At 43.5% G+C, this 22,884-nt stretch overlaps 1 protein-coding gene across 2 annotated transcripts in view; it reads left to right on the forward strand.

Annotated features, from left to right (window-relative positions):
• PRMT7 (protein arginine methyltransferase 7) overlaps positions 1–22,593 on the forward strand; it is a 654,823-nt gene extending 632,230 nt beyond the window's left edge. For both annotated transcript variants that reach the window (XM_085637728.1, XM_085637727.1), the window contains exon 18: positions 22,286–22,593. In XM_085637728.1, the coding sequence (XP_085493854.1) occupies positions 22,286–22,447 (162 nt within the window). In that variant the 3' untranslated portion in view covers positions 22,448–22,593. The remainder of the gene's footprint in view (positions 1–22,285) is intronic.
• Positions 22,594–22,884: the final 291 nt, after the last annotated feature.

Here is a 22,884-nt window from a genome sequence, read left to right on the forward strand (position 1 = left end):
GCATTGTAATGGCATGCATTGTAGTGGTGTGCATTGTAATGGAATGCGTTGTAGTGACATGCGGTGTAATGGCATGCGTTGTAATAGAATGCGATGTAAAAGCAGTTGCATTGTAACAGCTGTGTTGTAAAGGTAGTGCGTTATAATGACTGCATTGTAATGGTTGTTTCCCACAAGGTACAGGTGTCACGTCATCCATTCTGGTAGACAGTGTAGTTTAACATTGCTTGGTCTGGGGAAGCAAAAACTCTGAATTTAAAACTGAACCCCATGGTTGGGGGTTCTTTTTAATAATCAGAATTGATTTCTATCCAAATGAACACGTTTTTCCAACATTAGGATAATGACAGACGGGATAAAATCATAACGCTCTAATCTATGCCTTACACTTTTTATGCAGCTCTTTGGTGACAGTTCATAGCTCACTGTTTAATGTTAGGATTATAATTTATAAACTAAGTCACAAAAGGATCTCTCCTGGAATAAAAACAGTAACCCCCTGACCTATTTGTACTATATGCGCTTTGTGATCTGCATGGTACATGTTCTTTGCAGCGGGCATATTAACCCTCTGCGCTACCCTACCACGAGTCAAAACCTCTAAAAGACAAACCTCAGATCTCTCTCTAAGAAGCACATTAATCACCGGAGTTATATTGACATTTTTATTTTTGCCTGTACATTTCTGGAGGACAGGAATGCGGCAGCAGGTGCTTTCAAAACCACACAATGCTTCCATATACGACGCCCCACCCGAAGTCAGCACCCGGTGCGGTCGCACCGGTCGCATCTCCCTAGAGCCGGCACTGCACGGGAGCGAAGACATTTACATACACGCGGAGGTGGAAGCAGTCGCTCCTCTTTATTTTCTGGATATGTGCCCTCTTCCTTTTGTCAAAAATAATTAAATGAATCGTTAGTGACCTTGGTGCCGGTTAAATGTGCCTCTGCCTTGGAAACTCTAGTGTCATGTTCAGCTGGGCAGACGGCCCCTGCCATCGCTGGCTCACAAGAAAACCCTTGATGGGGATAGTCTTCTGCTTGAATATTTCCCTTTGTCTGGTTAGTGAACATACCAAAAAATCTAGCTATGTACTTGGCGAAACATTCACTGAACACGAGCCCCTCTGCACTGGACACTGCCCTGAAGGCTAGCAAGTTGACCTAATTTCAAGTTGATGTTTAACAGTATGGCCTTGAGTCTCACAGAACAGATAGTGGAGTTGATATTGTCTAAAAGGCATGCTGCCCTTTGGGTCCTACCAGTCAGTACATCTGGATCTATCCGTGTGCCTGAAGGCTTGTCTACTTCCAATTCCCAAATCTTGTTAAGGGGCTTGACATACAAAGTAGTTTATCCTAGCAAGCAAACAATAATCTGTTCATTGCCTCGTGTGAGGATTTATTCCAAAGGTGCCTGGCCTCCTCTTATACACATCATGCCTGCGGCGTTCAACCTGAAAACAGTTACTCAATGCAAAGTAATACTCGGCCACATGAGAAAACTGGACCAGTTTCAGAGAGCTGGCTTTAATCATGTTCTCTAGAATCAGCACAGGGTATTCAGCTACTCGAGATCCAGCACAGGATGTTCAGGTCCTTTCCCATTCTGGAAGGTCTATTGTGGTCTTTCAAAGTGCCTTGGTGCTGCCTCTCCAGCACTCTGCCTCTCCCTTGTGTTACAGAAGGATCTCACCAACAGTCAATGTCACTGTCCAACCTAGAGTCATCAGTGATGTGACCTGGGCATTCAGTATCCTCTGATGTGCTATTTGCACCTTGAATTTGCCCTCTTGGTCTTCCTTTAGGTCAGCGGCCATGAGAGTTGAACGTTGACTGTTCTTCAAGAAAGTCTTAAACATTTTTTAATGCAAATTTACTCCCATTATAGTTATATTTCGGTCTCCTGTGGGATCTAAAGAGTTTCCTTCAACCTTTAGTATCTGCCGCCAGTAGGGCCCATCTTTCTGAGGGTTGTGCAAATTCTGAATCGTCTGCCAACATGAGTTTGCACCTGAATCAGGATTTTAATTTCGGCACCGAGTGCAAACTCCATAGGTGTTTAACCTGCATGATTTACGGCGAGTAAAAACTGGAAATACTTGTGTGATAAAATTCTGAAATCGGAAATTGCACACCTCAGAATGGTGAATGCATGCACAGTTAGTACATCATCTCTTATTCAGCTATTAGAAACTGAGGAAAATGCACAGATTTTACACCTAGTAAATGCAACACCCGCAGTATTTACTGCGTGCAGAGTATCTGGGAGGACCTTGATGTAAATCTGGCATTCCGTGTTTCTAGTACCCAGAGGATTCTTGATGGACAAATAGGCATGGTTCCCACCAGGTAGGGTTGATGGGTAAATCATTCATGTTCATATGTGGTCTGGGTTTTTATGGCAGTAACCTGTGACCCCAGAAGAGACCTTCTGAACTTCATCTGAGACCGAGACTGCTTACTCTCTTTTGAAGCACTGAAGCAGGCTTTTCTGATGGTGAAGACGGTCATCGAGGAATGGTCACAGTGACCAACATACGAGTGCAGAGGAGGGGAAAGCATCAATGCCCACACTAGATATGTCTGGATAGAAAAAGGGAATGGGGAGTAAGAGCTCTTGGTTTATTGTATATCCTACCGATATGAAACATATTTTGACCCAGTTCTTGGAACCTACACACTCAGAAAATTAATCTTCAGTTTTTAAATTAAACTCAGTTTAATTTCTTGATGTTATTAAGCCATGCTATTTTGTGGAATCGGTCTTGCTTTACTATCTCTAAGAGGATCAGCATAGGCAGATACTTCCGGTGTGGATCTTAGTCACCTCCAGAGCTGGACTGGTCTGATTTTTGCTTTGTCTGTAATCAGTTTCCCCCCATGTCAAGTTTTAGCGAGTACTGTGGAGTGCTAGAGGGGAGCGACACTAAAGACCTTCCAAATGTATTTTTTTAGTTCTGGCCATGTCCGATAAATTGTGAAAGCCCCAGAGCTCGGAGCCAAAGAGAGCAGAATCGTAACTCTGTAAAGCGGGGGAGATTGGCCTACTGTAGGATGTACTATGTTATTTCAATGTGGCGCCCATAACCTTCTTGCATTTTAAAGAGCTTTTGTCAACAGGCATTTTCCATGACATTTTAGTCAATAACTTAATCCCTAGATACTCAAAGGCATCTACTTTTTCTAGCACAACCCCTCCCATTGTCATCTTCCCCTTGTATGATTTGTGGTGGTTTATTGTCATGTACTTAGTTTTAGATGTTCTGACAACTAACCCATGCATGAAGCATTGCCTACTCGGTGTTTCAGACAGTAATAGGGTTTTATCTGCAAAAAGTAGGGTGGGATTTTTTACTCCAGCCACGGAGGAGATGGCATTGGAGCACAGTGATAAATACTGTACTACGCCATTCAAGTATAAGTAGAAAAGGGTGGGCCAGGACACAGCCCTGGTGGACACCTTTTTAAATAGGAATATTATTTGTAAGTTGTTCCTGTTCACCCCATCACACTCTAGCAAAGTTCTCCTTATGATAAAAAGGATGTTTGATGGAATCGCAATGTCCCATGAAACCAGTCACAACCTTTGGCGAGGTACCAGGTTAAAGACAGACTTCAAATCGACACTTCTTCGTTTCTTCTCTAATAGAGATCTTTGATTTAATCAGTTTACAGAAACATAAAACATGAACATTGCGATATATATAAATATTGATTTCTTTAAAGGATCATATGTGCATCACTATATTTTATTTTTGGTGTCCACTAATTCCCTTTAAAGTAATACACATACACTTCACTCTCACACTGCACTCAACCTATTACTGAAACCATAAAAATAAATCTGTCCAGGTCTATAAAAGTATTTGTTCTTATGCAGTGATTTATGATACAACTACCAAAATATTGCTCCAGGTGCCCCTGAGAAAGCTATGAGATCAACCCACGTTTTGGTGTTAAAGTTATGATGAAAGGCACCTTCTTCAGAGCCAGATGTTTATAAACAGGGCAGGCACATCAGGATACAGGAGGCATTTGTCTTCTCAATATGCTCTGAATATACAGGGACTACCTATTTTGTTATAAATATTTTTTCTAAGTTATATCTTATAATGAGCTGAACTACTGAATGAATACTGTTCAGCTGTGGCAGACTTGATGTAGAACACCACAGTTATCAATGAATCACACAGCTTCCCCAAGTAGATCATTCCTTTTAAGTAGGATCACACAAGGAGGACTGATAAGGAGAATCTATACATATACATGAAATGCTGTGAGTATTCGCACCAACTCATTTTAAGTAGAAGAGCACTATAAGATTCTGTGTCTGAGTTACATTGATTAATTGAAAAATTTGTATTATAAACATTGTCTCTTTTCTGCTCTGGGTATTCCCCTGCTTGAGTTGTATGTTCTAGAGAAGAGTTGGCCTAGCGGTTAGGGTGGTCGACCTCGAATCTGGGTTTGAGTCTTGGCAATAGCGCTGAACATCCTGTGATTCTGGGCAAATCTCTTAATCTCAACGTGCCTAACAAAAATGAATGTGTGGGGAATCACTGAACCAGACGCTGCCTACCTGTTGCAGGATCTCCCTTGTCGCCCTGTGTTGCCGGGGCTCTTGTTTGTTGCTGCCATCACTTCTGGGTTTCCTCTTGCTTTCCCCCCCCCCCCCCCCCCCCCCCCCCCCCGCCACTTCTACATCCACGGCCGAGAGCGGGGGGAGACTACAGACCCCAGACTCCCTAGCGCGCCTTGACGTCACCAACGCCCCCAGGAGGCGCACAAAAGCCAGCGACCCATCCCGCATCGCGGGACGCGCACGGGCGGCGCCGGGCTAAGCCCGGGCAAAGGCCGTCCGGGGTCGAAGGAGGTCGGGCCGGGCACCCCCCCTGGCCCAAACGAGGTGTGGGTCTAGCTGCAAGAGATCTCCATTCGTGTGAGTACATTATATACTGTGACAGGTAATTATCTAGTGTTGTGTAGCATACCCAGATACATATTGAAAAATGGGGAAAAGACCACCACCTGTGCCTAAAACTAATCGTAAGCAGCCAATTTCATCATCCACTGCCACAAACCCCACTCCATTGCCCAGTCTGACCGCTATTGACAAAATGCTCCAGAAGACAATTGGTGTTGTGGCCTCTGCAATTCAAAATGCTGAAAGACGTCTATCGCTCCCATCGAGCCTGCCACCACCTTTGCTGCAGGATAACTCAATGGATTCCCTGCTTGCTACATCAGATATAACATCTTATGCGGGGCTACCAGGCACAGAACTTAATGAGATTCGCAGAACTGTGGACACAGTATCCCCTAACCATTGTTTGATGGATAACAGACTCTCGCTAACTCCGACTATGCTAAGATTAAGTACTAATAAGAGCGCTGACTCCATCTCATCCCTAGTCCACGAGCAGGCATATTCGGACGGAATAGAACTATGTTCAGATACCGATGTGTCGATTATAGATAGGGAAAAAAGTGATAGCATACCAATGCGAACAAGGGGACAGAAAGCAAGAAAACAAAAAACAAAGCGAAAAGGGAAACAAACTGAGCCACCAGTAGATAAACGTAGAGATAATGGTGGGTGCCCCCAACCGCGGAGACCTCCCGCTTCTGTAGAGCAAAACGATGGTAATAGCGAAGTCTATCCTAGCAAGAAGGATGAACAAATTACACTAACTAATGTAATGCTGGGGAATGAAGGTTTCTGGGGGAGAATGGAGACTCTGTTAACTACCCTCCTAGGACCTATCAATTAACAAGTCCTCAATATTGATAAGAGGTTGAGGGCATTGGATGATCATGTGTTCAAATTAGGTACAGAGCGTAACCCTACAACTACATCACACCCCGGCACAACTAACACCAACACAGATAAATTACAACATACTAAGGCCAACAAGAAAAGTATAGCGCACATTAATGCCCCTCCCTTAACACCCAAACCGAGTACTAGTAAAGATCTATCAAACTCGGTACTTCCATCTAAACAGGTATTTAATATTAAAACAACTAAGACAGCTAGTTCTGGAGGAGGGGATCAAATCACTGTTAGAAGTAACAGGGCATCAACGACACAAGTGATTGATGTTGACCAACAACCCCCGACCGCTAAGCAGGATATAATTGAAGTAACTAACACGAGACAGATCCCGGCTCGCATCAGTTTACCCCCAGAATGTGGAGCATATGTCTTGGTTTTAGTCAATGTCCCAAAATTGAGGGAAACCCAAGAGGAAAACCATACAAGTTTAAGAAATAAAACCCTCCATTGGCTCTCTGCAAATTGCAATTTCCCAATGGATGGAGCAGGGGAGATCATTCATACTCAAAGAGTAGGGTGGGTGGGCCCATTGAGAAACAAGTTTGAAGGGGATTGTATAATTATAAATTTTAGATCCCCACAATGGGTACAATCCACACTTTCAAAAGCCCCATTGCCCTCACCCTGGGAATTCAATACTACTCTGCTTCCTCTTGGGTATTTTTATAGACATTTAATTGATTTTAACCCTAATCCTGGGTTTAATTTTCCAGCAGATCAACCCGGTATGAACTACAACATTATTAATGGTTATGGATACCCTCACCAGGATCTTAACTGTAATCCTAGGAATGGCAGTTCTACAGGCCATCGAACCATACCTCCATCGCATCAAATGCCATATTTACCTTTCCCCACTCCCTCTTAATTCGATCCAAGGGAGAGACCTTATGAAAGGCCCAAGCAAAATTTTAATATGCTCTTGAATGAGCCAAGGTATATATACAACATACCAACTCATAATCGTTTTGAACATGCTTTCTCCAACTTGGAATGTCAGGATTGACTGGGGAAGAAAGATAGAGGGAGTGAGGATGTACCTATCACCACCAGGGAAAATCCTCATTATATACAAACCAACAAAATCGAGATAATGGCACCATATGTTGCTCCGGTTATATCCCCAGCAACACATGAGAACATAATTATTCTACCAACCCAAATTAAGCAGTTTAGTGGGTATAATATCTCTTGTGCTCCAAGACGTTCCAAATTGTCTATTCTTAGTTGGAACGTCGCCGGGTTGGAACCAAGATTGCTTGACCCTCAATGGATCAAGCTACTGGACGATAAAGATATTGTTATGTTCCAGGAGACATGGGCTGTTAGCAATTTATTTATTGCGGGTTACCACTGCTTTAGTGTAACTTCAAGTAAGCCTATTTTTGGCCGCGCAGTGGGAGGATTATTTATAGGTATCAGTACATTGATGGGAGGTACTATTAAAGATCTATCAGAAGGAAATCCGAATATCCAGGTTCTCGAGTTGAAACAAAAATCCAGGATTTATATAATTAATTTCTATAATAATGATTTTCACTCTACACCTAACACAAACTATATAGCACTCTCCAAGACCTTACGGAAACTGGAAATAAATCTGGAATCAGAGGAGGAGATAGGGATTTTAATCGGGGGAGACTTTAATGCCAAATTTATAAAGAAATGTTGGGCCAAGGACATTAACAATATTACAGACCAGGCTGAAAAAAGGGGGCTCGAACTGGCAAAGATACTAAGTGAGCACACCCTCAGCAATGCCATGGAAGTGTCCCAATCACCTGGTATGGACTATGTCCCTACGTTTAGGGGGAGAGATTGTTGCTCAACTATTGACTTTATTTTTATGTCCCCCCGATTTAGTGGACCGTGTGCTGGAATCAAAGGTAATGAAGACATCATTTGGCGATCATAATCCCCTCATAGTCACTCTGCGTTTAGGCTCTTGCCCTGTATATGCGAAATTTAATGGCGCAAGAGACATTACACCATCAGGTGATGGCCTGCGGCTAAAATGGAGGGAAATTGATAGCGGAGCTATTTTAGAAACTGTGCGGAATGATTATCCTGAATTAATTAATTCTTGTTTACTTTCAAATGGAAATAATAATAGAATAATCACTGATTTTGGCAAACTGTGTTTAGTAATTAAAAAACTGCTGTCAGTCCCATTGCCAAAGACAGCGAAAGAACCAAGATGGTTTGATTCCACTTGCTCTACGGCGAATAGGGAACTACGTAAGGCATTGTCCTCCAAACCAAGGTGCATACTAGAGGTACAGTTGGCCAGGAAAAATTATAAATTAAAAACAACTGAAAGGAAGGCCGCCCTGCTGACAGAACAGTGGGAAACACTGGTTGAAAGCGCTAACTTGAAGAGCAGTGGCCCCTTCTGGTCCGCTGTTAGGAAGACGCGAGACATGGGGAAACATTTATCCCCAATTAGCTGTAACATAACTAGCAGTAGTTGGGAGGCTCACTTTGCTAAAATATATGCGACTCCTCTTAATGAAGTAACCACCTCTACTTCGGAGGAGTTATGCAGCCTCAAGATTGATCTCTCTGAGGTAGTTATAGCCATCAAAGAGAGCCTTGGTAATAAGGCCCCCGGACCCGGTGGACTTCCCATAGATATTATTAAGCATAACACGGATTTATGGGCACCAATTCTTCTTAACGTTTTTAACAGTTTACCCATGGTGCCTATGCCTGAAACTTGGGCCACTAGTACCATAGTTCCCATTTTTAAGAAGGGCGATAGGTCAGACCCAGCTAACTATCGTCCAATCTCGCTCCTGGATAATACTTTAAAAATCCTTGGACGAGTTATTTATAATGATAGAGTGGACTGAAGACACTGAATTATTGGACTCGTGCCAGATGGGATTTAGGAGCGGTGTGGGCACGGTGGAGCAATGTTTAAACTTAAAATTGATAGTTGATAAGTATAATGTTGCTCGATCAAGTCCAATTTATCTCGCATTCATGGACCTTTCATCCGCTTTTGACCTAGTTAATAGATCCAAATTATGGCTTATGCTTTCTAACTATGGTCTGGATGAAGCTCTTGTAAATTTTCTGGCTTATCTTCATACTGACCTCAAAGCACAAGTCAGGATCGGGTCCGGTGGCGATGTGTCCGGACCCATAAAAATAGGCAGGGGGGGTCAGGCAGGGGTGCGTTTTAGCACACCTGCTATTTATCATTTATATTAACGGTCTTGCCAAAGCTCTGAAACAAGTGACGAGAAATGTTCCAATTATTCAGGGGAACCCATTACCAGTCTTATTATATGCAGACGATGCGGTCCTTATGGGCCGCACCCCTAATGCTCTTCGTTTGCTTGTTGGAGCATTTGCCCAACATATGGAGACATTGGATCTGCGTGTAAATTAAAAAAAATCTTTTATCATGTCTTGTGGACCTGGGAAAAGGAAGCTCAATATTATAAATGTAGGCTCGGATAAACTAGAATCCGTAACCTCTTTTCCGTACTTGGGGTTGGTTTTCGCTGCGAACGGCTCATGGCGTGGGCATTCTGCCCACGCCATGGGCAAGTTCTCGAAAGCCACCAATTCTATATTGAGCCTCCCACGCCCGAAGAAAATAGGTGCCACTAGAGCTATTTTAAAATTTTTTAAACTACAGTGCATCCCTGTAGCCACGTATGGGTCTGGGGTTCTGGGAGAAACCCAGGGATTCAGCGTGAGGAAAACCGTTTTTGCAGAAAAATATTGGGTGCACCTTTCTCCGCTTCTGAATTAATTTGTCATAAAGAATTAAACCTCCCCTATGTTTGTGACTTTATTAGAGCCAGACCAGCCCTATTCTGGATTAGGATCTGGATAAACGATTCAGCGACCTTAACAAAAAGCATTATAAAGGATTGCCTAAAATGTGATCACGGCATGCTAATACCTTGGTTAGCTGAAGTCTCTAACACACTAACCGCTGTGGATAAAGGCGATCTTTTCTCTGAACCAACTAGAATTGAGAATAAAGATAAGGTTGTGGTTAAACAAGCACTTTATGCACTTTTTAACTCAGAAAGAATGGGGAGGGAGTCTCTCAAATCTTCTGTTATCACATACATGGGGAATGATTTGTGTAGGTACCCACTACCATCCTATTTAACTCTCCCCATGTCTAACTGGGAACGATCCTTGCTCTTTCGTTTAAGGGCAGGTTCTGTAAAATTCTTGTTGGCTTTCCCTCTGGGGTATCATCATACATCAGAATATAACCCCTGTCCATGTGATGGCACTAGTAAACAGAATGATATCCACTTCTTATTTTTCTGCAAATTTTATTTAAAATATATTAATTGGTTTTTAACTCCCTATTTTAGAAAATTAAGACCCCTTTCTTTGGGGGAATCCTGTTCATTATTATTCTCCCTGGATACAGATGAATTAATCTTCCGCACTAGCACTTTTCTGAGATTAATAGTACGCGCACGCAAAACGATGGAAAATCCCTGAAAATTATTTTATGAGAGTTGCATTGAAAATGAATTGTCTTGATTATGGTGTTTTTATGGATTGTATTACTGTGTAAATGAATTGTTTTTGTTGTACTTTTATGGATTTTATGAAACCCGAATAAAGGTTTTTGAACTTGAACTTAAATGTGTCCTCATGTAACGCAACTGGTGCTATGTAAAGCGCTTTGATACCCGACTCGGGTCAAGTTCAGGATATATAAAACTGTGTAAAAGAAAAAGAAAATGTGAATAAGTGTAATTAATATGGCGCACATTTAGTTTACATGTTTTGCAATGTGGTAATTAAGTTTACGTTAATTTATTTACAGTATTTAATCTGAACATTAACTGCTTTATTTCATATTAGTTTGTTATTGATTTCTACGACTTTCAAGAAGGTGTGTGGCTCATTTATTTACACAGTCTCACAAAATCAAAATACATGCAAGAGCATCAGTCCACTTTCTGTTAGTCATTTATGCTAAGAGTTTGTAACAACCATGAAATGTGGTTCAAGGTCAAGGAAAGCTTTACTCGGCTGCTTTTTAAACAGACATAAAAGCACATAAAAATCAATATCATTTCATTATATATTTAAAACAATAAGACAAGCGAACTAAGTTTGTGGTTTTGTAACTGAGCACAGAGAGTGAAGGGGAGAGGGGAATATTTAAGCCCGGCAACATTGGGACAGGTTGCACAGAATCATATCTCCGGTTCCAGCTGAAGGCTACCAGGACGGGGGGCATTTAGGTTTCGCTTGCTGACTTATTAGTGCAGCTGGCCACGTGAGCCAAAAATAACAGGCCTTGCGGTTTCATTAAACATGAACCTCACTGTTCAAACAGGCATAAAGGTATCTAACCATCTCTGAAACATGAAATAGGTTTTAATTTCTACTGTGCTAGCGTTAGATTTGCGTTTAGAAGTTACAGAATGAGGCCAGGATTCCTATTGATTTATAACAACAATCCTGTTTGAGTGGGTACTTTTATTCATGCTGTTAGTAAATGTTGCTTTTGACATTTTATTGGTCTTCATTGTGGTTACAATTCATATTGTGTGCACTAGATTAGGGTTTTGATTTTTTTTAAAATCTTGAAAATGTATCCCTTGTGTTCTTGCATTTTTCAGTGTGTAATTCTTTAATGAAAGAGGGTTTGTGGTTCCACTAACTATCCTTGTAATGTTTCATGGGATTGTTCATTCCCGGAAACACATCTCACACAAATATTGCTCGGTGAGTTGTGGTGTAGTTGCAGAACAGCAGGTTTTCTAATTCAGGTTGGCATTGACTTAGTGTTCAGTGCCAGAGGGCCTAGAAAACAGAGCTATGTGTTGGTAGAAAAATCAAGGAAACATATCATGTTGTACAAACTGATTAAATAAAAGATATCTATTGGAGAATAAATTAATACATTTCTCTATAATTGATTAAGTCAAAGGGTTTATTTTCAGTTTTTTGTGCTTTTGCTGAGTGTCAAAGGATCACCTTTAGAACTGTGGGCATTGCCTAGAAAACAGGATGGTCAGCCCACCTGTTTCCTAAATGTGCAGTCGTAAGGATGACATTACCGCTGTGGGAACCTTGTCACCAGGAGATCTCATTGTGGTTTGACAGGGAAACACAGGTGGTCAAAAGAATCTAAGAGCTGACCACTGTGATTGCATGAAAGCAAAGAGTAAGCAGCCACACTGAGCTGGAGTGCAGTTGTCGCATTGAAAATCTCACTCTACTGGGAAATAAACTTCTTAACAAACTGAAAAGGACAGCATATGAGGGAATCGTCTCACCACCTGGTTCAGGTTCCCTACAGTCTTTCTGATTCAAGCGACACTTGGGACAAGACACCATTCCTCCTTTCGCACTGGTAGTGTACCACGTATAAGGCCACACATATGCTCACTCTTACTGTGCCAAGGTGACACTAACTTTAGTGCATCAACTACTGTATAGAGTGAAAGAAGCATTTACTAATATGATGACACTCTATTAACATTTCCTATATACCTTAGCTATGAAATTAAATCATATCTAATCCATTCTAAAGTGCTAAAATAGAAACCAGGGGGAAACGTTGCTTAATGTGTATGAAGAACAGCAAAGAAAGATGAGAAACCAACATAGAAAGCGGTCATTAAATGAAGATCATTTGCACTGGGCAGTGTTTCAAAGCAAAGCCTCTGGGGAAAGTAGTTTCAGATAAACTTGGCATTGCTACTGTGAAAGAGGAGAAAATTGAAAGAAACATAATAGAAGTGCCACCAGTCAGCCAGAAAATCTAGTTGAAAACTGTGCCAAAGTTGCTAACAATGACAGTATTGATCATAAGAGCCAAATCTGGGTTATAACTGGTCATCGGCAGGTTTCTGAGCATGTCCACAGCCCCCTGATCTGTTTTATGTGCAGATGTGGAGTCCGGATCCATGTTTATTGCATATTCTGAGTTTTTATCATTTGAACATCTTAATTAATTTTGCCTCTCCTGGAACTTTCCCAAAAATGTAGGGGTCAGGTATCATCAATTCTGTCTGTGTTTATCATAATTTTATGCGTAAAAGTGAGATGTGGGGATTTGTTTTCCAAAAGACAGCTTTTCAATCAGCTTAACCTATGCAATTCAATGTGTTATCAAAACAGAGATATTCAGTGTATTGAAATTATTATCATCACACTATGAGCAGTATCCTCCATTGTTTTTATTGTGGTTCTAAACATAATCAATCAAGAGAATTGGCATAAGCAATAAGTAATAACAGTGCGTGGGTATAGATGGATGGGCATTTCCCATTGGCGCAGTAAAGGCAGCATTCCTACAGTTCGACCACTGGTGGAGCCAGTCAGTAAGATCAGACCCAGAAAATTATTCTTTTATTAAGGTAAAGTACTCCAGTGGCAAAATTCTATCGTCCATGGAACACCATAAATCTCCGTATGGTTTGTGGGTGTTTACAGGTGTAACTGGAAGGGGCAGTTCTGATAACTAGTCTGATGCAAACATATAACCAATTGGAGTCTCAAACTGATAATAGCCGATGCCCTGGATATTGCAGGAGTGTTTTTGATTTGACAGGGAATTATACATTAACACAAAGTCAGTCCACATCTAAAACCTGTGAAGCTGGATGCACTGGACCGCTCCAGTCTTTGCGGACAAGTATTTGCTCTCAGTTAACTGCAGCCAAACTCAGGTCCTGGAACCCTTGGGGACTTAAGAAAAAGGGACTCGCAATCACAATAGCAAGCTGCACTTTTTAGCACATAAAATTGACAAAACCTGTGATAGATGACAACCAGTTTGTCTGCACTATGACCCAGAACAATGCCGCATCACCAACTGTCGCTGTCCCCTCGCCTATTTGATTCAGAGACCTCCAGAGACTTGAAAGCACTGGATTGAAATCTATAGCAATTAGCCTTCGGCACCACTATAGCCATTGATAAGATACCAGCGCCTAGTCCAGGTTGGAGAGACTCCATGAAGACATTCACCTAGTGCTGTTCAAGGGGCAGCAGATGCTTCTGGGAGAAAGTATGGGAAAGAAGGGGGAGAGGTGTTTATGTTAACACGATTGGTCCTGTTTTTTGTTACAGGTTTCTGCAGTCTTATACCGACCAATGTCCTTCTCTCACAGCACCACACAAATTCACTCCCTGCTCATAACCCGCAGGATGAGACTGCAATGGCCCACAACCAAATCAATCTAAATCCCCACTCCAGTGGGCGAGTTCACAGTCATAACTTGGAATGTCAACAGCCTTAGTAATCATATCAAATGCCCAGCGGTCCTGAGATTTGCCAAAAGGTATTTCCCAGCGGTTCTGCTGTTACTAGAAACCCACTTGTTGTGGAACAAATGCCCTCTCCTTTCCCACTAAGGATACTATAGAGTGTTCCATGCTGGGCACACATGACGATCCCAGGTGACAGTGATTCTTCTACACAAAACATTCCCGTATGGAGTCTCTTGAATATTACATGGGTAGATATTTAGGATATGTAGTGATGGAGGGTGTTCTCGAGGGAGGCGCTTTACTTTATTTCTAAGTGTTTATGTCCCACTACTCCTGTGTAATGATAAACTAGTGAAACTTCAAGACCTGATTCTAGAGCTGCCACCAGGTATTATGGTCATAGGCAACGATTTTAGTGATGTAGTGGACCCAGAGATGGACTTCTCTGGACCCCAGGGCCCGGATAGCGGGCCCCGGGGGCTTTTACAGGAATGGATGGATGGAGGACACTGGACTGCGGTGCCTGGAGGACGTGGAATCCCCATGCTTGTAAGAGCATACTTTAGGGGTAAAGAATGCTTGGCGGGTCAATGGGTGGCCAACTTGAAGAAGGAAGTGACACAGTTGGACTACCTTAATCAGAAACGTCCCTCCAAACAGACACACAGTTGCCTCGTCATGGCCAGTGTTTCCCTCCGACAGCTGGGCCTTGATGAGGCCCTTAAATATTGGATAGCCTCGACCAGGAGGGCTCTCGAATGGGGCAACAAATCATGATATTGCTGTACTGGCTGGCAATGAGGGACACTACCCCCCCTCCGCCTCTCCCCCAATGGTCACTGCTGTGGTCAGTTTTCAAGGAGACTATTTGGTTAAGGCAGCGGACATAACATCAATGTTCGCTGCATATTATCATATATTGTACACCACGCGTCCACAGCCCACCAGTAAGGCTTCTCACCCACTCATAGAGGACCTACCCCTTCCACACCTGCATTCGACTGAGCTTCGGGCGCTTGGACAGTCTCTACACGCCGAGGAGATCTAGCAGGCCCTCAAGAAACTAAAAACCAGAAAAACTCTAACCCCGGATGGTTACCTGATGGAATATTACTGACGATTTTCAACACCTCTAATACCGCCTCTCCTCCATATGTTTCAGGAAGCAATTCAAGTGGCAATTCCCTTCAGAATTTGATTTGGCCACTCAAATGGTATTGCACAAACCTGGTCACCCCACAGACCATTGTGAAGTATACTGGCCAATATCCTTAATCAATTCAAAACTTAATATCGACGCCAAGATGTTGGACAACAGGCTCCTCTCCCTGCTACCACACTTAGTCCAACCTGACGAAAGTGGATTTATGCCACATCCCAGCACCAGACATTGCATTTGCACAGTGCTAATGACATTGGCCCATCTATCAGATGTACTAGGCCCAGCTGCTCTAATGTTGATTGACTTTGAGGTTTTTAGCTCCATATACTGGACCTTCATGGAAGGAGCACCTAGTAAAATGGGCTTTGGACTGAGGTTCTCGGCCAATGTGAAGGTCCTATATTCACACTAAAGGCGCAAGTCCTAATCAACGCTACTCTATCGGATCCCTGTCCGATCGGGTGGGGTACTTCATAAATATGCCCACTTTCTTGTTTGACCATGGAGCCGCTGGCAACGTGTATCTGATGCAATGCCCAGATATGAGGTTTTGACTGGGGATTAGTGGTAGACAATCAAATAGCACTTTTTGAATATGACATTCTCCTTTTTCTCGTACAACCATCCCTCATGAGACCTCGCCTCCGTCAAATGCTGACCCTATATGGAGAGGCATCTGGCATGCAGATAAATTGGTCTAAGTAAGTCTCTACTGGCTCCACTGAAAGGTGACTTGAGTGTAGTGGACTGGCAGTGCTATTACCGATCCGACTATTAAGCTTTCAGTCCTTGGGAGTGCATATTTCCCTAGAGCCAAGCCTAGCATGAAGCCTGAACTTGACCCCACTCGAGTCTAAATTATCGTTGGCCCTTGCACTCGGTCCAAGCTCCCGCTAAACATTCTCGGTAGGGTGGCATTATTCAAAATGATTATGCTCTTGTGAATCCTTTACATGATCCAGAACTTCCCCATCCGGTTTCCTGGGCCTGGTTCCAGAAAGTGACAGCAAAAATCCCCTCTTTCCTATTGATGAATTAGCTTGCCAGAGTGGCACATGGCACCTGTGTGCAGTCCACCTATGATGGGGTTGGGTGTGGCAGTGGTCCTGTTATACTACCGGGCCGCCCAACTTCTGAACATAAACGGCTGGTTCCGTGGGTGGCAAGACTGGCGTTCTGGCTTGAGGTGGCCCAAATTGGTCAGGTTTAAATCTTTCATGTACCATATGGAAGCCCAATCCTGCGGACCCTCCCTAATACTACTAGACTGACCCTTGATTTGTAGCGCTTGGCCCTGAAATGGAGGGGCTGGTACCAGAAAATTGCACTTGAAACCCCTCTATGGACAGGTACTTAGCTCCCTAACACTGCTCGATTGCAAGAGTTTCAGAAATAGGACCTCATCCGGATTACCAAAGTGAGCGGCATATGGTAAGGACCATTTAAAATCTTTTAGTGAGCTCCGAAGTGAATATTCCTTACATAAATACCAATTCTAGCAATATCTACTGTTGCAGCATGTAATCCACCCCATTGTATATTTCTAGAGTTCTCACCAAAATATAGTCCCCTTGAGGAACAAATGCATGGGTCCTATAGCTTGAGGAGGCATCTCCTGGGTATACCAACCCCTAATTAATAACTCCCCTTGCTCTCTTCAGGATCTAAAGGTCAATGGGAACATTAGGTGGGTTCTCTTGAAGAGCCGGACTGGAGTGACAAATGCATGTCCCAGAGAGTCTTTATGATCTTATCCAGGCTCTGGATCATCCAATTCAACTGTCTGCATATTGCATATGACCTATCTCACACGGTACGTCTCTGGCAGGGTGACAAACTGGCTAGACGGATATGTAATAGCTGTCAATATACAGAGGACAAATTTGACACCATTACATGGGACTGTCCCTTATTTAGGGATATGGACGGAGGATATTTGTGGAGATCTCTGAGATGTTGGGGGGTGCTGTGGAGCCTTCCCCAAGAATAACTCTGCTTGGTACCTTGGAGGACTATGCTGGACTGAAGGGAGATCTCACAATCCTTGGTATTGGGATAGTACTTGCCAAGCGGGACATAGGCAGATGGGGGCGCTCCACCAGCCCTCCATAGTGGCGAGCTGGAGGGCTGCAATGAACTGTTACGCGAAACTTGAAGAGCCAATGTACAAGTCAAGAGCATGCCCCTAAAAGAATGGAAAGGTATGGGGGAAATGGAATGCACATAAAGTCCTATACTGAAAAGTAATGCAGAGTGCCCGAGTCAAAACTTTGTTATATATTGTGATGCAGGTCTGGTATATGTCATTGTTTAATAAGATAACATTGAATACAATTTTATTTATAAAAATCAAAAATGTGACAAAACCCATGATAAAAATAAAGCAAACAAGCAATCACTGTAAAACAATATTTGTAAAGTAGTCATTTGCCATTTTGTGTTAGAAAATAATGCAAACGTTTACAATGGTTCATTCTCAGAGAGTGCTTGAAGTTATGAATCAGCTTAAAATCTGTTCACCTAAACGTTCACTGCTCAAGCAAGGGAGTGCAGCGCTCGAAAGCCCGTTTCGGGTAGCCATGCGCTTTAGAAAAAACCTGTGAATTGAGTTTGATAGGTGGAGGGAGAGGAGAAAGGATGGCAAAGTAAAGGAATGGGTGGATGAGTGGGTGAAAAGTTGAGTGAATAGGTGACAGAGTGGGTGGATGATGGATGGCAGAGTGGATGGGTGGTTAGAGTTGATGAATGAATGGATCGATCGATCGATCGATGGGTGGCAGAGTGGATGGGTGGATTGCGCATTGAGTGGATGGAATGGGTAAAGACTGAATGGTGGATGAAAGAATAAATGGATCGCAGAATGCCACTTTGAAATATGGGATATCAGTAGGTGGATGGCAGGGTGAAAGAATGAATAGATAGATGCATGAATGGAAGAGACAAGGAAGCTCTCCCTGAGATGCTTCAGCTCACTTGGTTTGTTTTCTTGGAAGCATCAGCGCTTTAGTTCAAAGTGGGAGCTATTTTAATTGTCTGGCTACTCTTTTACCCTCGATCATTTTAAGTCCCTAAATTTCAAACTTTTACTTATGACAAGATAACCCCTAAAGCAAGCGTGTGAAGGTTTTGAGGAACTTGAGGCAGATAGTGGTTTGGGAGTTAATGTGACTACAATGACTCAGAACCTAATTTCATATCTTCTCCCTCTTCTTGGAGCAGCGGCCAGCAATTTATGCTTTTGCTTTTGCGTAGTTTCTCGTTGTGACTGTTGGGTCTGTTTGGTCTCCACAGTTAGCTCTACTGGGTGTATTCCCTCGCGGGGGCAGCAGTTTATCCTCTGAGTCCCCGGTATGCTGGCTATGCTCGTCGGGGGGCTGATTTGCTCGTTGTTTGGCACGTTGCCTGGTTACTTGCGGGTCCCTTGGTACCCTGCGCCACCTTCTGTAGCTCGCTACTGCCCCGCTGTTCACTGTGGTGGCACCGGCGCTGTTATGATGTTCCCCTGTTTCAAGTTTTATTGACGAGTGTAGTCGTTGGCTGCGTTTTAATGTCTTAGGTCCACGCTCTTCTCTTCCGCCTTGTGTCGTTTGGTTAGAGGTTGGGTGTGCTACTGTGGTGCTCATCTAGCGCCTCTTTACACTGTTCATGCTGGTGCCTTACTTATTATGGGACTGCGGTGCTTTGCTCTGCAGATGGTGGTCGGGAGCCTCCCCCTGTTCTCAGCGGCCGTTCCTTTTCCTCTCTGTGTGCTGTTGTGCTCCTCTCTGTAGGCACTCTGCATGTAGTCTTGTTCCTGCACTCTATGGCCCCTCTCTCTTCCTTTAGTGCTGAGTCCGGCTCATCCAGCTCTCTGTGCCACCCCACTCTGACCCCGACTATGCCTCGGGTGTTCTCGCACAGCGCTGCTCCCGCCCGGCTTAGTGGCTCCTCTCTTATGCTTGTTTCCGTGTCTGTGAGTTGCGCCCCTCTTCTCTTGGGAAAGACCCTCTCTTGGCAGTTTGGGGTGGGGAAGTGGGGGGTTTTGGGAAGGAGCTACTCTCCTACCGTGGTCTGTCCCTCTCGTTGCTCCCAGCCCACCGTTTTCTGTGGGACCTCGATCTTGCCCCTCATCGCGCTACTCTCTCTTGGCGTGGCTCTTCCAGCTCTCCGTTCCCACCCCTCTCTGTCTTGCCTACGCGAGGTTGACCCTCGGTGCTCCTCAGCTGCTTGGCTCCGCGTCTGCCTTCGATTTTACTGGCGCGATGGCTGCCCGCTGTTCTGTCACGTGTGTTTTGGGTATGAGCCTCTGGCAGGAGGGGCTTGTGTCCTCTTAGCGCTACTCTCCTCAGCTGAGTGTCGCCTCCCCTGCACTCGGTTATCTCGACTGTGTAAGCGGATGGCCTCGCTGCTACTTCTCCACCCCCTAAGATGGAGGTTGTTGCTCAGTTGCGTTTGGTTTCGGTTTGGATTATGCCGAGTCTTTGTCCTGTTTATAACGCATCCCCCACCTTCCGTTCCAGTGACGATTCCGCTCTTCCTTATACTGTGTCCGTTTTGCAGCGTTCCCCCGTTTGTAGCGTTGCTTTGTCCTCCAACGGGCTCCGGTGTAGCTTCACCGCCTCGCTTGATCTAGCGCGCTGCTCTGGGCTCTGCTCTTACACCGCGCCATTGCACGTCTCCGTATGTCAGCGCTCGCTTACTCGTCCGCCCGCGTTTCCGCTATGTGAGCCCTTGCATTAGGTTGTGGTTCTGAGACTGGGACTTTTGTGGCTCTAAGGGGTTTACGCTCTGCTCCCCGCTCACCATGTGCAGTTCCACTTGGTTAGAGTCCCTCTTGGCAGCGGTTACATTTTTTGCGACGCCATTTTCTTTCTTCCTCGCTGCCACTGGGTCTCAGGTGATAACGGTCAGTTTCTCCTTTGTTTCAGGGGAGTCTCGTGAATTTGCTATCATCGCCTGGGGCCGACCTTCCGACATCCATAACTGTTCATTTCCCCCCAGTCCTCCCGGTGTAAACTCATGGGATCGTTGTTTTTCCTCCCGGAAAGACGGAGCGGCTGATTTAGGCAAGCATCCCCCTTGCCGTCCAAGCCACGCCCCCCAGAACCTAATTTCAAATGAAAAACTTGTTGTTTAAAGATTAAGGAAGAAGAGGCAGACATACATGTAACCTCAAAACTGTGGTTGGATCTTCCCAAAAATTGAAGGCCACTTATTAGAGAATGTACCTCCCAGGAATCAAGCAGCTGCTTAGTAATTGCCTAGTGATGGGAAGGAAGGAAGGCAGTAGGAATGAGATGCCAAGGTACTCACATCTGAGCCCGACAACTTTGAAGACATTTTTGAATGTTAATGAGTGGACCACAGCAAAGGAAAAATGCCACTAACAAAATGGGTTGCCTGGAAGGACAGTTAAAGTGTGCACGAGTGTTACCAAGAAATAGCTGAAAATTATAAATCAAAGCGTGCCAACAGTTCTCGAAAAATCTATTGATAGTATATGGTTGAGCAACCAAAAAGTGTAAGTGGAGCATAATTAGGCAGTACAAATGGTGCTGGTAAACCTTGATAGTAGTAATGCCAGACTTTCCGTATAAATAACCTACACCCTTTAAAGTAGGCCTGGGCAGTAAATTCCGTTCCGCTCGTGGAATTTGCGTAATTTGGGTAATTTTGCGTTACGCGGAATTGCCCAAAATTCTGCGTCCCGCGGCTTCGCAGAATTTTTTGCTTGTTCTCGTTCTCAAAATGTGTGTTCACGAGATATTTCCCCCCGAGCACGCAAACAGCGTTCGCGAACAAGCAATTCCGCGTGTTCGCGGAATTTCTGCGTGCTTGCAGAGATTTTTTACTGTTTCGTGGAGATTTGCGTAGCAGGACTACGCAAATTCCGCCCACCCCTACTTTAAAGGTGCTTTACCAGGACATTTTATTTGAATTTCGGGTTATTTGAACCTTCCTTGCAATTGTTTAATACGCTCAAGACATTCGTCCTCTTGTTTTTCTTTTTCTCTGTACTTGTTTATTCCTGACCTTTTAAAAGCTGAGCCCTTAAATTGTTCCTCTGGTGCATCGTTTAATGTCATAAATAAAATGCCGTACCCGGAAATACGACATTTACAAAAGGTAACTTGAACCACACTGCTATTTCACTAACTCCTCTTTCTTTTGCCTTTGTTTCCTGACTCCTTTGTGATAGCATAAAGAATGTGCATTTTTCAGAATCAGAAATTGAAATGGGTGTCATGAAGGGACCATGGTTTTTACTAGGAAACCACCTTCCTACCTTCTGCTCGACTCCAATCCTGCATCTGTCTTTTCTCTCTGTTAATGAAGTGACGGGAAGAAGATGATTGTCTCACTAGGAAGCCCGCCGAAAACTGTATTTTCGTTTCTTGAGTTCCGGTGCCTTTCTTAAACAGTTAGTTACGAGTGAATGATGGTTGATGTTTTGTGTAATGACCTACACAGTATGGCGGGGGGGGGGGGGGGTGCGGGGGCGGGGCTGGTCAGGTCAGTTAAGTCTGTCCCAAAGTAATGGGTGTCTTCTTGGCTGCCCTTCGATTTTCGTTACATACCTTTTAGTTAATATGGCCTTCCATCGGGCCTCAGTAATAAGAACAATTTTGTCTCTGGTGAAAAGGCTTTGCATGAAATAAAGCGAAAAGTATTCTTTAAGGGTTTCTCTAGGGACATTTGTGTTGCACGCTCAATTATTGTATTGTAATTGTATTTATATGGCGCTTACTATCGCTGATGAGGCGTCTAAGCAATTTTTGGCGAGTAGCACTCTTCTCTGGAACCCAAAAAGGATTAGTGGTGGATTAGTATAGTAGAATTTGATTTCATTTGAGCAGTGGACATGCGAGTCTGCTAGTTAGATGGACAAGGATACTGGGGGGGGATAGTAAAGGGAAGAGTCTAGAAGGTGTTTATTGGGAGATCACAGTAGTAAGATGAGGTTTGGGATGACTATAATTCATAACCGCTATCTGGAGAACCCATTGGTTGGATTATTGCTTTAAAAAAAGTCAATATAGTAAAAATGAAATGAACAAGCTCACGTTTTTCTGTCTTCTCTTCAGGGGTATTGCCAATGGAGTCCTCACCGCAAGCAGGCTGTCTATTTCTTCAATTCCGTTCTTGAGTCTGAGGTGGAACTGGCCTGTCCCAGCGAGGTTGCATACTCTATTTGTTTTAACCCGAAGACTGGAGAGATTGGCATGCAATTCAAATCCATTGTTTGAAAAATATACTCCGTTTCATTGTTCATTTGTTTTTTTTTTAAATTAACAATGTGTATTTATGTCCAGTCACAGCGGTTTTCTTTTCTTTTGTGAAAGTAGAAGGAAGATATCAGTATATTTATCGTACGTTTACGATTTTAGGAATTTAGAGAATTTCCAGAGGGTTTTAGGTTTTGCTGTTAATATACTCCCTTTTCTATTCAATATATACTTATAGAAACCACCTCCTTTAAGAAAAACCTCAAAATAATGCCACCTGTACAGTTTCTGAACCATAGAGTATTGCGCCAATACTGTATTTGTCAATTAATTTAAAATTTATCATGACAAATAGCTGGATAGGCCCATCACGTTGTGTCACATGTGTGAACCTTTGCAGGCCATTTTGATTGATTGTTATCAATGGATGTAATTAGAAACCTTTCACTCCACCGTAC

This window comes from Triturus cristatus, chromosome 12 (genome assembly GCF_964204655.1).
Source record: "Triturus cristatus chromosome 12, aTriCri1.1, whole genome shotgun sequence".
NCBI lineage: Eukaryota > Metazoa > Chordata > Amphibia > Caudata > Salamandridae > Triturus > Triturus cristatus.